Source organism: Ciconia boyciana, chromosome 3, assembly GCF_034638445.1.
Source record: "Ciconia boyciana chromosome 3, ASM3463844v1, whole genome shotgun sequence".
Lineage (NCBI taxonomy): Eukaryota > Metazoa > Chordata > Aves > Ciconiiformes > Ciconiidae > Ciconia > Ciconia boyciana.
Genome location: NC_132936.1, coordinates 82384683 through 82406137, shown reverse-complemented (window position 1 = coordinate 82406137; position 21455 = coordinate 82384683). Strand labels below are relative to the sequence as shown.

The 21455-nt window shown below is 38.8% G+C and overlaps 1 protein-coding gene across 2 annotated transcripts in view; it reads left to right on the top strand.

Moving 5' to 3' along the window:
- The window catches only part of GALNT2 (polypeptide N-acetylgalactosaminyltransferase 2), a 104924-nt gene that overhangs the window by 44403 nt on the left and 39066 nt on the right, over window positions 1-21455 (top strand). For both annotated transcript variants that reach the window (XM_072856320.1, XM_072856319.1), the window contains 2 exons: window positions 12627-12717; window positions 19477-19630. In XM_072856320.1, the coding sequence (XP_072712421.1) occupies window positions 12627-12717; window positions 19477-19630 (245 nt within the window). The remainder of the gene's footprint in view (window positions 1-12626; window positions 12718-19476; window positions 19631-21455) is intronic.

Genomic DNA, 21455 nt, shown 5'->3' with positions numbered 1-21455 from the left:
GGTCATAGCCCTGCAGGCGTGTGCATGTCTCTAATTCCACTTGTTTATTTCCCATGCTATGTGTGTTTGCATAGAGGCATTTAAGTTGCAGAATGGTGTCTTTCAAAGGTATAATGTTGTATAGTTTTGTTCTGTGTCGAGCGGAGATGTAAAGATCTGCATTGCCTACTTCAGATACAAATCTTAGTACTAAGATTTGACAGAAAGAATTTGAAGGAAGTATAGAAGTCCTTTATCTCTGTAGTGATTAGTATATCTTCCTCCTGATGCAGAGGTCTGCCTTTCACACTTCTTGGCTGGTTTGTGATAGGCATTTGTTTCATTATGGGATTGAGCTTTGATTTAGTAGTCCAGAGTATTTCAGATGAACGATGCTGTCTAGGTCTGGTAAAACTGAAAGATGTTATTGGCAATTATCTGTGCGAATTTTGTATTATGGAGCCTTTAATGTTTGAATGCATTAGTAGATACTGTTCACTGTCAGAAGTTTTTGACTGTTCTAAACCTTTACACTTGCTGCAGATAATATTTTTTTTAATTTTGATTTTTTTAAAAAATAAGAATCTGCAGTTAAACCCTGATGCTAAATAGTGATACTGTGTGTACTGTCATGTGCCCAGAGCTGCAGAGACTTGTCCATAAATCCGAACGTTGGGATGCAAGGGAAAATATGCAGGGAGTTATTGAAGGCAGAAGTCATCTGTCAAATGCAAGCTTGTCGTAAGGTTATTTAATTAGAGGAGTTACTAAGTAATTTTTCAGACTTCTGGGACTTAATCCATCTGTGTTCAAAGATGTCCTCCTCAAAAGAGGTAGAAGGAAATAGTTTTCTTGTTCTTCAGTGGCTTAGTTTCTGAATCTGAAGATTAACCTTTTCCTCTTTTTAAAATGGTTAAGATTAAGTCAGTCTCACTTTTTGTTTTCCTATTGTTTTCTTAGAGAACAAAGCAATGCTTTTGCATGCTACAGAAAAGATCCAAGACTCAGCAACTTTAATTCCCTTGTCTCAACCTATCTTCAGTTTCCTTATATGCCTGTGATAACCTTCTGTTAGGGCTGAGAACATGTGGTGTGATGTTGTGTTGCTTCATTGCATCATAACCCTGTAGATCTGATCCAGCAAAACACTGAACCTGTTAACTGCATCTCTTTTTTCTTTTTTCCCTTTTTTTTTTCTTTTTCCCCACCCAAGATAGCTCACTTGGATCCTATTTCTATGTTGTTTTAATAGTCACCTTGTTCCCTTTACTAACAAACTATGGACATGACTGCCACAGCAGTTTTGCCTTTACATATATATGCATTTCTGGTAAGTGTATATCCTTTTGGTCTCAGTTACACTGGCAGGTTTAAATATTTAGAAGACAAAATTAAACTGAAAAGGGTTTAGTGCTAATTGCTTTCCCTTTCTGCTCTTTGTGCTTCAAGATGTGTGTAAAGGCATGGGAGTCTCTCTTCCATTCTTCCCTTCTGCCCCGGCTGGTTCTTGTATTGCAGCTGAGGGATTGCCTACTGCTTCCTTCAGAAGTATATAGGTGGAGAATTGGAAATACCTGGGTTATTGGAATACTGAAGTACACTTAAGTTATTGGATGCATACATTTTGAGTTCTGCTTATTTATTAAATCCTTCACTTTTCTTTTAATTATTTAACTCCAGTTTCCTGGACTTCCAGAAAATATAAGACTTTCTCATGTGCGTAAATATTAAAACAAAGCACCACACCCTTTGCTTTCTGTGCTTCCCCCCCCCCCCCGCCCCGATGGAAAAGTTTTTTGGGTTTTTTGGGTTTGTTTGTTTGTTTTAGAGTCAGTCTTAGAGCTAAGAGCAAGCAGTGATGAGTTGAATTCAAAGAGGATTATGGACAGGACTTTGAAATGCAGGCTAATTCATCAGACACTTATGATATTGTAGAATTAATGAGAGATGGCATTAAATCATGCCTCAGCATTTGTTGGAGTAATTGCCTTCTTTCAAGCAGAAGAATATGTAGTGGTTCTGAATGATGGGTGGTTTAATGTTGTAACTAAACTTTTAATCCTTTACTTGTAATGGGAACACCCCTTTCAGGACTTTTTTCCCCTGCTACCCTGGCTGCTGCTTCCCTCGCATCAAATACCTCAGACAATTGAGTGGTTTAAAAAAAGCCAAACCAGTGAATAATACATCCATACATCCACACCCCCCTGTCCAGCTCACTGCCAAGTCAGTTGAATGAATTGGATCACCTGATCTGCCACACCAGTGTCTACAAGGGGAGAAGTGGGGACAATCCAGCAGCTCAGGATGGAGACCTGGTGAAGTGTGAACAGCCCCTTTCAGCAGCAGCTGGCCTTCAAAGCAGCTGACTTGTCAGGGTAAGCAGCACCAGCTACATGCTTGCTTTGCAAAGCATTGCAGCAGTTTAAGATTATATTGTCGTTCTGGTTTCTTCCCCTTGCTGGACTAGTTGTTCCATGGGTTCTTTCATCTGCTGTAAGTAAAATCGACTGTGATTGTTAAACAGGGGTTTAGTCTAATCTTGTTAATTTTTTGAATGACTAACGTGCCCACTGTATCTCTTGGATCTCAATTGGAGTCTGTGTACTTGTATTAAAGTACTTGAATGTTCAGATTTCACATCTTGGAAAGTGCTCAAGCGAGAAAATGAATACGCAGAGTAATTCTCAAAGAGCTATGGACTTTGAAAGAAGCGCAGTGGGCAGATACAGTTTGTGCATCAAGCCACCCCCTACACTTCTGGGACCTGTCACCACTTTTTCTACCTTGTCCCATTCCAGAAATGGATCAATTTAAAAAAAAAATTAATGTTGTTTGCAAACATTATAAAGTGTGGGAAAAGCAGTAGCTATGAGAGAGGCATGCTAAAATTAATGCTGCTACTTGAGCATGTACCTCAAAACACTTTTTAGTCCTTATGAGGCACGATGACAAAACGCTCCCTGGAGGTGGACGTAGGAGATACCAAGATGCTTTTAACAAGTTGCAACTGATAAAGTTTTGTGGCATCTTCCTGACTTCTTTTTTGCTGTTGAAGTTTGTTTTTTCAAGTGTGTGTATAACATCAGGTCGCTCAACTCCTTTTGATTGATGATGACTTAAGTTTAATTTATTCTTGGATTTTTTCTCAATCTAGTGCAACTAAAAGAGCAATGTAAACACCAGTGCTGCTGAGTGTGTGCTTACTGTGTAAATTGTGGAACTATGTGTCTGCACTGACAAGAACTTCAGAATAGAAGGCTGTCTTAAACATTATTTAAAAAAACCCATGAATTAACTATTGAAAGAAATGCCTTATTTTTGTCTTCATCAGTCTTTCCTTTTGGGAATTAAAATGGAGAGTGTGCTGGTTTTGGCTGGGATAGAGTTAATTTTCTTCATAGCGGCTACTGTGGGGCTATGTTTTGGATTTGTGCTGAAAACAGTGTTGATAATACAGGGGTGTTTTCATCATTGCTGAGCAGTGCTTACACAGAGTCAAGGCCTTTTCTGCCTCTCACCCCACCCCACCAGCGAGTAGGCTGGAGGTGCACAAGAAGCTGGGAGGGGACACAGCTGGGACAGCTGACCCCAACTGACCAAAGGGCTATTCCATACCATATGATGTCATGCTCAGTATATAAAGTTGGGGGAAGAAGAAGGAAGAGGGGGACATTCGGAGCAATGGCGTTTGTCTTCCCAAGTAACCACTATGCGTGATGGAGCCCTGCTTTCCTGTGGATGGCTGAACACGTGCCTGCCCATGGGAAGGAGTGAATGAATTCCTTGCTTTGCTTTGCTTGTGTGTGCGGCTTTTGCTTTGCCTATTAAACTGTTCTTATCTCAACCCACAAGTTTTCTCACTTTTACTCTTCTGATTCCCTCCCCCATCCCACGGGGAGGGAGGGGGGAGTGAGCGAGCGGCTGGGTGGTGCTCAGTTGCCAGCTGGGGTTAAACCATGACAGAGTGATAATAGACTTAGATGTTATCTTGAATTTAATAATCATTGCAAATGTTTTGTGATGTTTTATTTCCATAGTCTGTGGCAGGTAGTGCAGACAAGTGAGATTTTTTTTTTTGAGATGTGATAAATTTAGCAGAAAATACTAGATACTGTTTCTGACTCCCTGCTGCCATCCTTAGTGCTGGTTATTCCTTGCTTTCAAAGTTACTGGTGCACTTGAGAGTTTACCCTTCCATTGGTCCCAGTACTCTTAAATGTTTCTCCTCCTCTTTTTTCTTTTTTTTTTTCCCCTCTCCTGCCATCCACCCTTAAACATTTACACAGCTTCATGAATCATGAGGATTGAACAGTCTTAGAAAAAAACGGCAAAGCCTTTTAATGGTTCCTCTGCAGTGTTTCTGTTGCATTTGTGTTCTTTCTGGTGCATGAGACTTTCCCTTTGCTTCTGTTGTTTCTGTGGAGGGGTGACAGTCTCTTCCATGAGTCGGAGTGAGATTTTTTTTACTTTCTGGTCCTTGGGCACTTCACAGTGGGTGCCGGTTCTGCTTCTGCCTGTGGTAGCTTCTACAGAGATTTTTGCTTGGTTGGTAGGGCTTCTTTAGATGTGGTAGACTTGGGTTAGAAGTAGCCTCTGGCAAGAAGATGCGTTCTTATCCACCCACACTTTATCTGTGTGGGGGTGTGTGTTATTGCACAGTCTTGGCTGTTGTCTCAGTCTGAGGACCGCTTCAGCTCCAACAGGTTGTGGGTTGGTTTTTTTTTTTTTCACTGTACAGCTGAAGAAAATGAAGGGTGTGTTGTAGTGTTTTGGGTTTGTGGGTTGTTTTGTAGGGGTTTTTTTGTTTCCTCTTTCTGGTGGCATACTAGTTTGCCAATTTTGGAAGGCAAGTAGCATTTAGTTTTCTGCTTTCTTGGTAGGTGATAAGGTTGACCACCTGATTTAGACACTTATTACTAGAGCGGATGAAATCTTCAGGCAAAAGGGAACATGATTTATTAGAGGTCACCTGGAGCTAGATACCTGAATTCTCATGGAGCTGTAAGAGTGTTGTGGGTTTTTTTTTTTATACCTTTAGGATCACGTTGTATGATATCAGATGCTTACAGAAGAATTTATTCTTTGTTGTAAAATATTGCCACACAATCCAAAACTGCATAGCATTTGTGGGCTAATCAATTAACTCAGTGTGTATTAAACCAATGTTGGCATTTGGGTGATAAGTCATGCTGTTACTTTTAGGTTATCTTCAGATTTTAATTAGTTGCCTAAAATGTACTGAAATGCAAATGTTCCATATTTAACAGCTTACCTATACTTAAAAGCCTACTGCCTGAATAGCCCTATCTGCCCTACGTGGGGGTTTCTGTTGCTCACTGGCTCTTATCAGTCAAATAAGATTATTGTGCCCAGAAATCTTAAAGTTGAACCAGTTGATCCCATTTGCTGTACAAAAAAGTATTCTGCTGCAAAGTTGGATCAGACCTTTCTCAGAGAATATGTATACCAGAAACTTCAGATAAAGCATTATTTTTGTCTAATCCATTCTGTGTTTATAAAATGTCAGGTTTTATAGTTGTTTCAGCACTTTAGATAGTGCCTGTAAGCTCTAAAATACATGCTTTGCCCTAAGTAAAGGTAGAGAAGGTAGAAATTACAGACAAGGTAGGGCACTAAGGTATTTAATTTTGTCTGGAGACTACAGCTTATAGTAATTGGCATTTTCAAAATGTTTTGAGTGTATTCACTGAGAGTATATCTAAACATATTTCCTATATATGGAGCCATCAAAGTATAATCTTGATTACTTCCCCCCCTTTTTTTCTTAAATTTAAAATTGCCGCCTCATATGCATGAGTGGGGTGTGTCTGTGTGTGTGCGTTCCCCCCTGCTGAAAGCTTCTATTTTTGTTTTGAATATTCAAACATATGAAAGGTATGTACCTTTGGCAATAATTTACTTAAACTGAGTAAAGGAATAAGAATGAAAATTGAATCACCTTTGCTGTAATAATTTCAGACACTATGCCTAACAGTGGTAACCAAATATTGCAAAGTATATATATTTTTTCATTGTTTTTCTGGTTACTTATTTTGCTTATTGGTGTACTTGGAAATGTCTGTTTTACTACTGCTAAGCAAGTTGGCAACCAAAGGAATTCAGCATTTGTTTACGGGATATTTCCTGCTCGTCTTGCCTGTAAGAGTCCGCTTTCCAGGCATTTCCATAGCACGCTTTATCTCAGTTTCATACAAAACACTTTTGCTGACAAGGGAAGATATGGGTGCCCGTAATGTAATTACATTAAATTGCTAGAGTGCTTGCCTGGCACATAGGAAAGCTGGATTCGTTTACTGCAGCAAGAGAGACTTGGAGTCATGTTTCTGAAGACCTCTTGGAAGGTAGTGAGTGAGTGTTGGGTCAGAAAGCAAGCTGACACACTGGACTCTGTCCTCTGCTGAAGGTTCTGAGTTAGGAAGAACTGGCACTTCAGAGCCTGCTTAGCTATTCTATAAGCATCTAAAGTGATGTCTATTTAAAAGATTGTAAACTGAATTGAGGGGGGGGAAAAAGAGGCAAATATTAAGTGCCAGCAGTAGCAAAGAAGATCGGGCTTTGGCTGCGTCCGTGGCTTAGGCAGCTGTCTGACTCTGCTTGGCTTTGAGTCCTTTTCTTAGGTAACTAAGCTCTGTCAGGAGCCTTCATGCTTGGTTTAGGGATCTGAATAGTAGCAGGCATTAAACTGTTGCAATGCCAAGTGCTGCTCTACATAACATCAGAGTCCTTCTGTGTATCTGGCTCCAAGTACATGATCAGAACAGAAGTATATGAAGTGCTGAGAGGAGTTTCTGCTGCAACGAAAGCACCCCTTCCAAAATCATCAACTGATTTGACTGATCTGTACTGCATGATGCAGCGAAGCCTTGTATTAGGCCAGCTGGATCAAATGGTGCTCTTTGAAGATGCTGCCAGTATTCAGTTTCCTCTTAGAAAATCATCAGTAGAAGAAAATCTGTCTGCAGTTGGCCGTTGGCCAACGTCTTAAAAGCAAGTACCAAAACAGATATTAAGCCTTAGCATGTATTTTGTCCCATGAAGCCACATTTCTCAATTATTCTATCTGCGTGTATGCTACCAAGGTAAGTAGAACTTTGTTTTATTCTGTGTAACTCCCTGCTTTGTATTCTGCATGAACTTCTTTGAAAAGTTGTACTGGTACATGGTGATGAGCAAAGCAGTTGGTTTGACATGTATGTAGGGTAGCTGGATGGCTTTAGCCCTTGGGTAGCACTGTGTGTTAGCCGGTGAGATGTTTTCATCTGGCTTGCTGCCATTTCCATGGAAGAGACAGTGAACAGCTGTCCAGGTAGCACGTGGTGCAGTCATAGCTCCCAACCATCTCCTGTGCCCGAATGCTGCATGTTGCTCAGCATCTGGGTTGTCTGTGAGAGGAATGGCTGGTATTGGAGGCACACTCAGCTCCCACTTAAGATGTTTTCAACTACAAGAGCTTTGCTGAAGTCTGTTTTGACTTGCCACTTGTAAGGCGTGTGATATCTTAATATATCTAGTGATGTTACATGTTGGTAAGTTGTTCTCTTGTTGATAGGAAGCCAGTGTGGGATAGAAATCTCTGCTATAATGAGTTCTAATACATAGCAGTTAAATGTCAAATCCGTGATAACTTGAAACTTTAATTAAAAGAAAAAAAAAGTACTGGAAGACAGAAACAGGAAAAACAGTCGTAGTTTTGAGTGTTTTTTCTATAGGAGCAATGCCTAGGGACTTAGATCAGTTCAATCTTTTTTTTTTGTGCCAAGTGCAATAATAATTGACAAAATGCTAATTGCTCTGTAATGCTTGTAAGGAATGTAGTATTCAATGCAAACAAATACACCAAAACCAGAAGGGTAAGTGGTCTGGAAGATCTAAGTAATGGTAATGAAATTATCCACTAATATATGTCTGTGTGTACAGCTTTCTAAACTAAAATGGCACTAGTCTTAAATCTCTTGTTGAATATGACTGTGTCTTCTTGTAGATGTGTAGAAATGCTATAAAAATGTGTTTGCATCTTGCTTTGCATTTGTACTACCTCATCCTCCTTTTCCCTCCACCAGTCAGAGCAGCTGCAAATGTGTAACTAATCATTTCATGAAACAATTTTTTTGAGTCTGATTCTCGAAACTGGAGTTTCATTCTGCATCTTTGTCATATCTCAAATTCAATCTACCGGATAGTCTTAATGGAGTGGGTGAGTTGAGCAGGAAAAGAAAAGTGGTAATAGCAAGGCTTGTAAACTGATGTAGGCTTTCTGAGGCATTGTCATGGTTTAACCCGGCAGGCAGCTGTTTAGTTGAACCACACAGCTGTTTGCTCTCTCCCCTGCAGTGCAATGGGGGAGAGAATCGGAAAAAAGTTAAAACTCATGGGTTGAGATAAAGACAATTTAATAGGACAGAAAAGGAAGGGAAAATAATAATAATGATAAAAGAATATACAAAACAAGCGATGCACAATGCAATTGCTCACCGCTTGCTGACCGATGCCCAGCCAGTCCCTGAGCAGCAATTGCTGCCCCCCAGCCACCTCCCCCAGTTTCTATACTGAGCATGATGCCATACGGTATGGAATAGCCCTTTGGCCAGTTTGGGTCAGCTGTCCTGGCTGTGCCCCCTCCCAGCTTCTTGTGCACCTGGCAGAGCATGGGAAGCTGAAAAGGCCTTGACTTGTGTAAGCACTGCTCAGCAACAGCTAAACATCAGTGTGTTATCAACAGTATTCTCATCCTAAATGCAAAACACAGCACTATACCAGCTACTAAGAAAACTAATTCTATCCCAGCCAAAACCAGGACAGGCATAGAGAGAGTTTGCGGTATCCTGAAAGAAAAAGTTGCTGCACTTCAGTGATTAATCAGCCTAAAATAAACCCTAAAAACCACCAAAATTTATTCAATTTGAACATAATGAGTTGTGGTTATGGTTTGCAAGGAATGCTTTAACAAATTGGTAAGTAATCATGTATCACCTTAACGTCTGAGCTTTTGGAGTAGCAAAGGTATTTAGATAATTGAATTTAAAAATTACATTTAATTTAGGTTTATTTGATATATCTAAAATATTACGACAATACTGTTGTAAGTTTTCCCACTGAATGGAGTCAAGAGGTTGCAATTTTGTTTCTTTGCATGTCATCTGGTACTGAATCAGGAATTAATGGGAAACAGTGACATGATGTGTAAAATTAATGTATGCTAAATCCCCGCAACATGTGCATTATAGCTGGCATGTACTTATTTTGATGTTGCTATGTATGTGCTGGCCTGAGAAAATAACTGCATGAATAATGACCACAAATGTATTACTCTAGTGGCATTCCACGTGCATCTAATGTTTGGTTGGTGTCTATGCCAGTTGGCCAGCTACCTTTTTAATAAGCTCAAAATACTTGTCCAGGTGTATTTGTAGCATTTACATATTTAGGTTGTAGCCTGATACTGTCAGCTTTTTTGGTATGTCAAGAAAATAGTATTTTAAAGTTTTAAGTACTAGTAGTATTTTAATATAAAAAAAGGCATTAGCCTTTTTAATTTTTATTCATTAAATCTCTCTTGTGCTCTCACAATTAAAGAGCTGTGCCTCCTCTTAAATGGTTTCAGTTGCCTTCAATCTTGCCTTACCTTAGCTTTTTGTATGAATGACTCTTGTCACTTTTATTGGTGCGAGCATTGTTATCTTCTGCCAAGAAGATTACTCATCAAATGCAAGTGGCTTTTTAAAATCACACTAGAAGTTGGGATTTTGCTTCACTCCAAGCAAGCTGAAAAATCAACTCTGTCCTGTGAGGATGACAAAATAGGAATGTCATTTGACCATATGGTTCATTCCTGTATTGCACCAAATTAACATGCTGAAGCAATTTACAGTCAGAGTTGTAAAGAAACTGGTTGTATTTATGTCTGTGGTTTTAAGGTCTGCTTTCTTCTCTTTTTGTGCAGTCGAGTTCTCTCTAAAGGATATAGCATTGTTTGCCCCTAAAAGGCATGGGATGCCCACGTGTACTTTCCAAATGCTTCATTGGGTGAAAGTTAGTGCTTGCAACAGAATATCAGTTTTAGTTGAGTAGTCTGTTTTAAAAGTCATTAAAATAGACTTCTTTTGTAGAAGAAAAATACTACAAAGCCCTAATCTAGGGCACAAAGGTTCGATGTTAATATCCCATACTCTCCTATCACTATACTGTTTTATAGGGAGCCCTAGGAGGCAAGTTGACCATCCAGCAATCTGCAGTGGGAACTTTTGTCCTGGCAGCTTGGCTCCCCTCAGAATTTCTGAAAGGCTGTACCCAAGTAGTTTCCTAGAAGCCTCAAATTTATAAGAATTTAAAATGTCATTTGGCTATTAGGCCTCTAAATCTAACCTTTGCCTCTGGTAGTTTTTGTGGTTTGTTTTTTGTTTTGTTTTTTAATGAACACACACACCACCAACAATACCAAAGTGGAAGAACTTGATAAATCATCATGCTTAATGGCACATGCTCCTCAGCTGGTAGGATTAATGGGAAGACAGAGTTTTCCCCTAAACACTTAAAGAGGAGGGAAAGAGAATGAGGAAGCACTCAGTAGTTTTTGTTTAACTACAGGAGAAATCCCTGCAATTTTTTTGGTTGCTTAATGGATGTTTTGCATTTATTCTTCAACTTACATAGGTATTTTTTTAGACTCGCTACAATAATTTGGGACAGTGAAGAGCTTGGTGGAATTTTGCAAAACTGGACATTGTTACTGGGAAGATTTTTCTTCCAGCTACAGTTGATACTTGCACTTATGAAGTGTTTCCATAGCATTGCTATCTTTAACATGGTGCACAAAGCCAAATAACTAGTGAAATACAACTTTCCAGAACCATAGAAAGTTTCTGTTTCTATATGCTGGTGGCACTCAGTGCACAGTGAAAGATACTTTCCCTTACCAGCATAAGCCTTGATAAATTTCTTTAAATGTGGTGGGGTGTTTTTGTTTGGTTGGGTTCTTATTTATTTGTTTTTATTGCTTTAATATTTATTGAAGCAAAGTTATTGACCTCCACAAGGCCCAATAACCCAAAGCATGGACCATATGGTGAATGTAGTATAAGAACCTTGACAAATTCTCTCTCTCTGGTATTCTCAATGCACAATTCTATGAAAAACATGCACTTGTAGCATTTTGTTGTTAACTGATTTAGTGTTTATATGGCTGTTTTTCTCTGAAAATGATTAACAATTACAAAAAAAGCATCAGTGTTCAGTTTTGCATTTCAGTATTTTGGCCTTTTTTTCCAACATATTTCCAGCTATTAGTGCCTACCTAATGTAGACACTTAAGTTGAATTTACACTAGAAAATTCAGACATGCCTGGGAACATACTGAAATGATATCATTTGTGGTTGAAATGTTCCCCAACGCTAATTTGGCCTGTTCCAACTACTTGCTATTCTACCCAAAGAATTCCCAGATGTGGCTTAGTAGCTGGGATAGCAGAGACAGTTTACAATATGCACTTTGTACACCATCACCCTGTTCTGGAGGCTTGGGCAGATTCCTAGAAGAGGTATGAACCATTCTGCACTGCTTGGCTTAAGTGACTGGTTTATTAGTATAGACATAGTATTGCATCTTCTTACATGATGTAGTAAAGGTGTTGCCTTTAGTAGGGTTGTGCAAATAAAACCAATGTTATAATTGGGACTTTTTCAATGCAGCCTTAGAAAAGATAACAGAATTTCCTTTGGCAAGTGTGCGAGAATAACAGAAGCTGGTGGCACTTAACTTGGTTGGCTAAATGTAGTGTGCAAATCAGCATACAGTTTCTAATTATCTTTTTTTTTTAAATACCCTCTTCTCCACTTATTCTAAATGCACAAGGTGATAAGGACCCAGTTTGAGCTTGACATCTTGTATGTTTTTTGGTAATGAGCATACAAGAGTGTTTTTCTCTTTTGAAAGGAAAGTAAGATTTACAGATTTAGAACAGATGTTGGAAATTGGGGGGGGGGGGGGGGGAGGGGGAGGGGGAAGATATAACTTACTAATACTTTTTTCCCACTCCTCTCTAAACGGGTATTATCAATATTACTGGAATTGTAAATCCAGCAGAGTTGCCTGTGAAACCCGTGATAAGCTCCACTGAAATGAACGCATGAAAATAGCAACTTGCAGATATTTTAGAAGGTTTTTTCCAGTTGGAAAGCTGCCACTGTGGATATAACTGCTAGATAACCTGACTTCTCTTTTTCAGATAACTTTCCTATTTGGCCTATTCCTTGGTAGAGCTTTCTTCAGGTTTTGTTTAATCTTTTTGCCTGCCTTGCTCACTTGAGTATTACTGAGTTTTTTAATTAATATATTTATTATTTCAGTTTTCCTAATACATTTCCTTCTTAAACAATTCTTTTTTTTTTCCAAGTAAGAATTGCTGCATAAATTAAATGCAAAAGCCTGTCTTAAATTTTTGTTCCATTTATTAAATTTTTCAAGTAATGAAGGAAATAATCATCCTTTCTCTTAAAATCCAAAGTTAGTTCTCTTGGACCACTTCATGAGTTTAAAATCCACAAAGCTTAGTATTGCTGTTTGCTTTGAAAATACAAAATTTAAATCAATTAAGGAGATTATTTTAAAGATTATGTACTTTTTTCAGGAGGACCCAAATGATATCGACCCCAAAAGGAAAGACGTGCGTGGCAATGATGGGGAGGACAAAGCACAAAGTGTGGAGACGCTACCTCCAGGTATTGCAGTAACGTTTGTTATGAAAGATCCATAGCCATGAAACATTTATCCTTGAAAGCCATAAAACATAGCAGTTGTTCTGATTCATTCTTTGTACTTTGGAAGTGCTAGGATTATTTTAGCAATATGTACTTCTCTATTCTTAAAGCTTCAGCTTCTTTAAATCTTACCTGCTTCACTACTCCTTTGGGTTTAAAACCATAGAGAATGTGACTCTTTGCTAGTATGTTTGTATTGTCCTGCAATAGGTTTGAGCTGCCCTAAAAGCCTCTGGTACAGAAGTAGTCCATTTCTCTCGATAGATAGTGCTGGCAGGCAACAGACAAGTCACCTTGGGACTGTGCTTCCGAGTGAAGATTCAGCCAAGGTTCATACTTTTTTTTAGATTCATCTAGCTTCTGATGTGGCAGTTTTTCTTCTGAGTGCACTGATGGTGCACCTTATTTTTCTCATACTTGCTCAGTATTTGTCACATGCTGGCAACTAAAAAGAACATGAATTTTGTTTAATTTAATGAAATGGTCTCATGCCTTGAGGATGAGCTAGGAAAATTAAGTGTTAAGGAACCTTCATTTCATATGACTGCTTCCATAAAACTTCTTTTGCTGCTTAACTGTTTCACATCAATGAGATTTAATATATAGCTAGAATCGACATACCAAGGAATATAGAAATAGTAAAATGGATTTGAATATTTTACACTGTGTTCAAAAAGTTTACCATACAAGGAGGACAACTTCTGCTCAGATAGCTTCACAACACGTTTTACTCTTCTTTGATTAATCCTAATGTTTGGCTTACAAATTTGTCTTAGCCAAATGTTTGAAATACTATGAGGTCTTGAAGAAAGAACTAACCAAGGTAAACTTTCCTTTAAACAGCTGGAAACTTCCATCCCCAATAACGTGTGAGGTATGATTTTTGTTTTACAGTCTTAGACTCCTGGTACAGTATAAGCTGTTTGACATTCATGGCTTTTTTCTGTAGCCTTTGGCCTGCCTTGTCTTAGCAGCTTTCTGAAAAGGGGAAACAAGACTCTAGTTATGTGTGTATGCTTTTTTGGCAAAACTTTTACTTCGTGTATGAATTGGGAAATAAGTACTAAAAAGTTGAAGAGCCTGGCTTATTTAACTTGGTTTCTGGCAGATCTTTCCAAGTATTTTTTTTCCCTTAACAGAAAACTCTGCAAATATTGTTACTGGGATTATAGGTCAGCCAATTTTGCACCTTCCAGTTATTATTCTTATTTCCCCTTTTTGAATGTTGATGTATTCTGGGCCAAACTTTCCCAGTGGCCCTAAGTAGCCATTTGAGTATTAAAAGAAGTGGGAAGTGTCACAGGTTGAAAGGGAGAGAGATCAGAAGCTGGAAGGGTTGAAGCTAGAAGTAAAATTAAGTGTAAAGTAGAGCAGGTCAGGGCTTTTTTCATTTCATATGTTGATTAGTAATCTCTTATGGCTTGATTTAACAGGCAGGAGAATCATTACTGCAAAGTAGTATGAGAGTCTCGAGTCAAACATCAAAGGCTACACAGGCAGAATTATGCACTCTTAAATCACTCTCTTGATTATTTTCAATTTGTGTAGGCAAACTTTTGAATCCTTATGGCAATGAGGCTTGGAATTCATATTTCTGCAGATTCTTTGCACTGTTTTAAAGCAAAGTGATCAAATTTTAGGGGGGCTTTGGTTCCAAACTTCCTTGCTTTTCCACTGACGTTAGGAGACCTGTAGTTCAGGTGTCAGCATTATGCAGTGTACTATCTTTCAGAACTTCTCGGCATTAAGGAATTGTTTATTATCTTTATCTTTAAAATGGCTTTATATAAAGATTAAACTGTTGGGTTTTTTATCTTCTGTACATCAGAGTATCTATCCTTTGTCATTGGGTGACTTTTTTATAAGCTGCAAAAGTCTATTTCTTCTTTTGTGAAAATAGTGATGTTAGCTCTTGTAGTTAGAAAGACCGACCCTGAACTGTCTGCGTGGATAACAAAACCAAAACTGTATAACCAGTTCTCTGTAATGACAGGGGTTTCAGCAGTTACTTAAACAGCTTTTTTTGTTAGTTAATGAAGATCTGGAATCTCTTAATGCCTGTAAGTCAAAATAATCATATTTATATCAAGTATCCTACTGCTTTTAAGCTGTATTGAGTCAGTAGGAGAGAGAGCAAGCTATTTAGGGGATTTTGTATCCATCTATTCCTGCTCTTTGTTGCCTGCTGCTAGGTTGCGTGCAGATTTATCTGCTATGCTTTTTTTTCTCTTTGATCTCACTTTGAGCTGCTTTTACCGTTATCTGACTTTTCCCTAATAGATCTGATTCATATTGCACATGGTTGACAGGGCCTTCTGCTGGAGCCAGAGCCAGGCTTTGCCTCCTTCCTGGGTCCTGAAGCCAAACTCGCTGGTTCTTATATTCTGTGGACTCTCACTGCTTTTCAGTAAATTTAGCCCTATGAAGTGGTATCCTTTCTTTCTTCTCAAATTTACTCTCTGCTTTCTGGACTAGTGTTGCATTTGCTGGTTTTAAAGTCTTGGAAAATGGTAAATGATACATTTCAAATGATTTATATCAAGCTCTACTTGGATGGAAACTGGAATGGAATAAAATCCACCAAACTAGCACTATTTTTTAAATACAGCTACTTATTACAGAGAGCAAAAAAAAAAAGTGCTTCCTATTTAAAATCAACCATCTTATTAAAAATAATAGCAGTGAATTGCACTATTTTTGTTGATTGCCTTCTCCAAGATTTCAGAGTTGGGAAATACCTGGGACAAAAAGAAGCGGCTTCACTATATTTTCTTTTTCTTGTTTTTACTCAGCTTCTCAGGCTCAGAGTAGTCTGTAAAATAAGCATTTCTTGTCAAAACCAAGTCTAGCACTGCAGCATACCCTGGTTCCAGGTTCTTAGCTGGTTCAGTGATTTTTTTTTTTTTGGCTGTCTTTTGACTCTGGTAGCAAACACTGCAGTTTATTTACTGTTGAGTTTAAAGATTAATTTATTGTAATGTTAGGTCTCAGTACAGGTAAACACACATTTGCTTGAATTTGAAGTTAAAGTGGCTTAATTTAAGTTTGAAATAATGTAGTTGTGTTTTCTGATGCTCATTCCACCTGGCAAAGTTATTGAAACTCAGGAAACTACAGAGCCAGCTAACTTCCCAGAAGAAATTAAATCAAACGTGCTCCTATTTGTATACCCCAGGGAAGCATACAACAGAAACAGTACCTATTATTGGAAAAGGTTTTGTTAAACCACTTCTAACTTCAAAATTTAGTTGATAAATTGGCAGAAGGTCAAGTCTTTCAGCAAAAGTAAGGCTGGGCAATATACTTAGAATCATAGAATCACTGAGGTTTGAAAAGACCCTTAAGATCATCGAGTCCAACCGTTAACCTAGCACTACCAAGTCCACCACTAAACCATGTCCCTAAGCACCACATCTACATGTCTTTTGAATACCTCCAGGGATGGTGACTCCACCACTTCCCTGGGCAGCCTGGTCCAATGCTTGACAACCCTTTCGGTGAAGAAATTTTTCCTAATACCCAATTTAAACCTCCCCTAGCGCAACATGGGGCTGTTCCTCTTGTCCTGTCACTTGTTACTTGGGAACAGAGACCAACACCCGCTGTGCTACAACCTCCTTTCAGGTAGTTGTGAAGAGTGATAAGGTTTCCCCTGAACCTCCTTTTCTCCAGGCTAAACAACCCCGGTTCCCTCAGCTGCTCCTCATAAGACTTGTTCTCCAGACCCTTCACCAGCTTTATTCCCCTTCTCTGGACATGCTCCAGCACCTCAATGTCTGTCTTGTAGTGCGGGGCCCAAAACTGAACACAGTATTTGAGGTGCAGCCTCACCAGTGCTAAGTATAGGGGGACAATCACTTCTCTACTCCTGCTGGCCACGCTATTTCTGATACAAGCCAGGATGCTGTTGGCCTTTTTAGCTACCTGGGCACACTGCTGGCTCATATTCAGCTGGCTGTTGACCAACATTCCCAGGTCCTTTTCTGCTGGGTGGCTTTCCAGCCACTCTTCCCCAAGCCTGTAGCATTGCATGGGGTTGTTGTGACTCAACTGCAGAACCCTTAGCTTTGGACCAGCTTTTCATTTTCCAGCAGTTGACTTGAGCTGTCAGCGCTTGTAAACATGTGGGCAGCTCACTTTGCGTGGTGTAGTTCATAAAGAGCACAACCTGTTTAAGAAGAATGCTTGTGATGGCATCACCCATACCACTGATGTGGTGACCCTCATGAGGTCATGACCCTCATGACCTCTTGTGTTTTAGCTACTCTTTCTACTGAATGGAGGGCAACTAGAGGAGTGGATGGGGGTGGCAGTCCTGAAGTTGAAAGTCCTATAGAAGTGCCTTTTAAGCGTAGACTGTATTTTGTAAAATGCACTAAAATCTTTATTTTTAGACTGGAAAAGCAGTAACATGACATGCCTTGTATTTCAGAAAATATTCAACATTTGTTCCAGATCAAAGCTATATTATAAATTAGAAGCAAGGGTGATAATATAGTTTAGTTACCAAGGAGGTTTCAAAAGCATTGGGAAATACTAAGGGAGAGAGTTATACAGGGAGATGATCTTGTGGTCTCTGCTGTTTCTTCCAGTTTCCTGAATCAAGCCACTCTGCTTTTTGTATAGTTTTGTTGTAAGTGAGGTTTGGTGTAATTTTTGCAAACAGTTCTTTGTAGTTATTTGTAGTGTAGTAGCTGGCTGAGGTGTAAACTCATTTTCAAAGTAAGTTCCTGGAAATATTTTGAAGAAAGAACTTGAAAGGCTAAGAAAAACTCTTGGCAGTCTGTGGGCTACCAACAACAGCTGGAAAGCTTTCTTTTTAGAGTTCTTTCAGTAACTGGAATTTGAAAATCTGTATTTCTTCCTCCAATTATTTTCCTATAGTTTCCCCTCTGGGCTGCTTCACCAAGTGTCTATTAAATGTCCTGCAGTCTGTTTCTGTTTAACTCTCTAGTTCTGGCTTCTCTGTGTGTGTGCATGTTTTAACTTCTTTAGGATGGTAAATCAGATGTAAAAATAGTTGCTTAGTATTAACTGGCTAGCTCTTAAACAAGTAATCCAAAAGTGTGGGCACTTTTCTCTTACTCTGTGACTTTACCTGGATGTTGGAAGTTTCTTAAAAACAAACCAACCAACCCAAAACCACCTCCCCACCCCCCAACCTTGATATTTTTGTATTACAACCTCCACTACCATCTGATAACCAAATCAAACCTTGGGTCCAAGTTGCTTTTGTAGATGATCCTGAGATTATAGAGAATTTTTAGTCGAGTTGGTGGTATTTGTCTGGTTAAACAACAGACAATTATTTTGTTTAATGATGGAAAGTGTTCTTTCAATATTAGAATCTTCTAGCAGGAGTTAATGCACCATAGTTGGGGCATGACTTATGGATAGAAAGCTGTAAATGAGGCCTGCCTTAGTTTCCATGCTGTGCAGATTGAGAGACCGAGCAAAGGCAAACGTTGAAACATCTGAGCAACCTCTGACTCTTGTTAATAGCTGTTAGGGTAGTATTTTCTCTATGCATATCAGCTTAGTTTAGGATATGCCTGAGCTATAATATTTGTCTAAAAGCTGAGCTTGGAGTGACATCTCTGCGACCTGCTACTTACTGAACTTAATTGAAAGTACCTCAAACTTTGTACGTTAATTATGAAAACAGTGAATTTTAACTCCTCTCATCTGTAATAAACAGTGACCCCAATAGACAGCTTTTGCTTTGTATCTTTTTTTATGCCAACAGCATGCTGTGTTCACCACAACACGCTTGCAGGAGATTCTTGTACACATCCATGTTAAAACAAGAATGTCTGTATTGCTTTAGAACTTGAGCTCTGATTTTGAGTTAAAGGTGGTATAAATTTGCTGTAGGTAGCATAGGTTTGTCTGTCAGTATGCAAAAAAGTAAACGTTCAACCAGAGGTAAGAACTGATGGTTTTAAGACATTTGGTAGATACCATACCATTGTTTTGCACCTGAAGATGGTGAAAGTCCTGAAATTTTGTTCCTGGTGGCTGGATGCTAATCTACCTTTCAGTGTTAGTGCCACAACCAGTCACGTAATAACACATTCCTTGTTAAAGAGGAATTAATCTGTGACTCAGTTCTGATTGTAAAGAAGGTTGCAGTTATGTCATATTGGAGAACAATCTAGTGCTCTGCCTACATGAAATGCTGGTTTGGGGGAATAATGTTGCCTTGTACTTCTAAAAGGCCTGTTCCTCAAATGGTTTGATTATAACTGACTGTGTTTTTACTTATGTAATGAGACAGTAAATTAAATTATAAAGTATTTGAAGTCTGGGCTGGATCTTAAAAAATAAATGTTACTTGGATAACTTTATAGCCAGATCATCTGCTATATTAATGCCTGTTGATATGTGGAGGGTTTTTTTATAAATGGAAGTTGTAGTAGTTGGGGTTAAAAAAAAAACAACAAACAAAATGGACAAAACGAAGCATGGGCTGGTGATTACTTGTATAAACTGAGATCTGTAAAATTGTTCACTTTTATAATAATTTGCAGGGTGTTCTAGAGGAATTTAATATGCAAAAGTGACTGTTGATGTTACACTGTTAACAATACTGTTGAGGTTTAATTACTTTGTTGCAAAATTAAAAAACCAAGCTATTTCATCTGTTATGTTTGGATTGCTGAATGCTGTTCTTTAAATTGTGAAGATTAAATTGGGTATTTTCCTGTTTTTCTATTGTAGGAAAAGTTCGGTGGCAAGACTTTGATCAGGATGCTTATGTTGGTGCTACCATGGTGCGATCTGGTCAGGATCCATATGCCCGCAATAAGTTCAATCAGGTAGAAAGTGACAAACTGCGAATGGACCGAAGCATTCCCGACACTAGGCATGATCAGTAAGTGCCAAACTGAGCCATGTTTGACTTGGATTAACTTTTTGGTATTTATGGCTTTTGAGCAGCAGGTGTTTTTTCTAAAGCAGAAGTTCTCCAGCTTTCAAAATGACAGGAACAGTAAACTGTGGTGCAATCCTTAAACAGTGGGTTAAAGAACAATGAATCTTATTCAAGTTTTTCTGTTTCCGTGACTTCCATCAGCGTTTATTCTATATCCAAACTGGTGCTGCATTTCAGTCTCTTTTTATTCCTGTTTATCTGATGGCTTTTCTTGGTTTCTACATTTGTAAGTCTCTTTCACTGTGAGGATCATCAAACAGTGGAGCAGATTGCTAGAGAGGGTGTGAGGTCCCCAGGCTTAGGGATATTCAAAGCCCAATGCACAGCCTGCTCTAGCTGGCCCTGCTTTGAGCTGGGAGTTTGGACTAAAAGATTTCCAGGGGCCCCTTCTGATCTCAATCTCTCTGTGATTCTGTTGTTCTAAGTTTGTGACGATTGTTAACTCCAGACCTAAAGGAATCCATTTATGCACACCCCGGGGAACACAGGACAGAATTACACTTCAAATGCTTAAAAACTTTTGCTATGTCAGGCTGCTTGTGCAGGTTCAGGAAATAGTACACTTCAGAGTAAGGAAAAAATATTGTTTTCTTGTGGGTAGAGAAGACTTTCATGTAAAGAAGGGTTTGAGTGACTTGCACTAACCTTGTTTAAGCAGAAGGAGTTTGAGTCACTTGCACTAATCTTGTTTAAGCAGAATTGATTAATATTAAAACAACAGTTGCTCATTAGGACTTCCATAACTTAAAGAAAAATAACAAAAGCAGGTTGAACTTGGTTTAAGAAACTAGGCAAGCATAGTCTCAAAGCATAAAATTAGCCAACTGTGTATAGTTAATTTGCCTAACTAATTCTGCAGTTAGGATGAACATACATTCACAGCTTTGTAGGTAGAAGAAGCTGGAGGAGACACCAGAAGGAGAGAGAAAAGGACGGTGCCTGGTTTTTGTCCATAAAGCTCTTTAATCAGGAATGGCATGGCGAAGGAGATTTGTACAGAAACTCAGACACTTACTGTGTCATTTTTAAATCCCTTGTATAATAGCATGGCTTTAGGTTCCTTTAAGCAGATGATTTGTAGATAGAGTAAAGCAAGTCTTGTATAATTTGCCCTTAATTGAATGGGAAAGTAGGAAGAATCTGGTGTTTCACTTGTTGCCATGAAAGCAGTGAAAAGCATGATGCCCATGGTATAGTGAGGACTTTAAAATGCCTTTTGAATTTTCTTCATCACATACACTTTTTTTTCATAACAAGTGCATTCTAACTTTTTAGACCAGGTATTCTTTTCCCACAACAGCAAAGCTCAGCCACCAACTTCTAGAAGCTTCTGTGATTCAGATATGCTGAACTTGGAATTTTTCTAGATATTTAATAACCTCTGAGGGGGTCTAACAGACAAATGCTCTCCTTTGAGAAGAACTTAAATAAGAGAGATGGCAGGAGACAAATTATATTACAGTGGCTATGTTTTAATTGTCAGTGTTGTGATTATATGCTGACCTGCCTGGGTATTTTTCACTAAATGTAGCTGGAAAAGAACCCTGCAATGGAGAGAGAGAGAGAGAGAGCCTTTCCCCAGAAACATATCTCTGTCTGTGCTGTGATTATTACTTACTTTGCCATAGAGCAGATTTAAGTGCACATCAGTGTGTAAATGGTCATCTTTTTAAAGAAAAAAAACCAAACAACCAACCAAACCCCCCCTCCCAAAAAAAACCCCACAAAACCAAACAAAACAAAACCAAACCCCAATCTGAAGCAA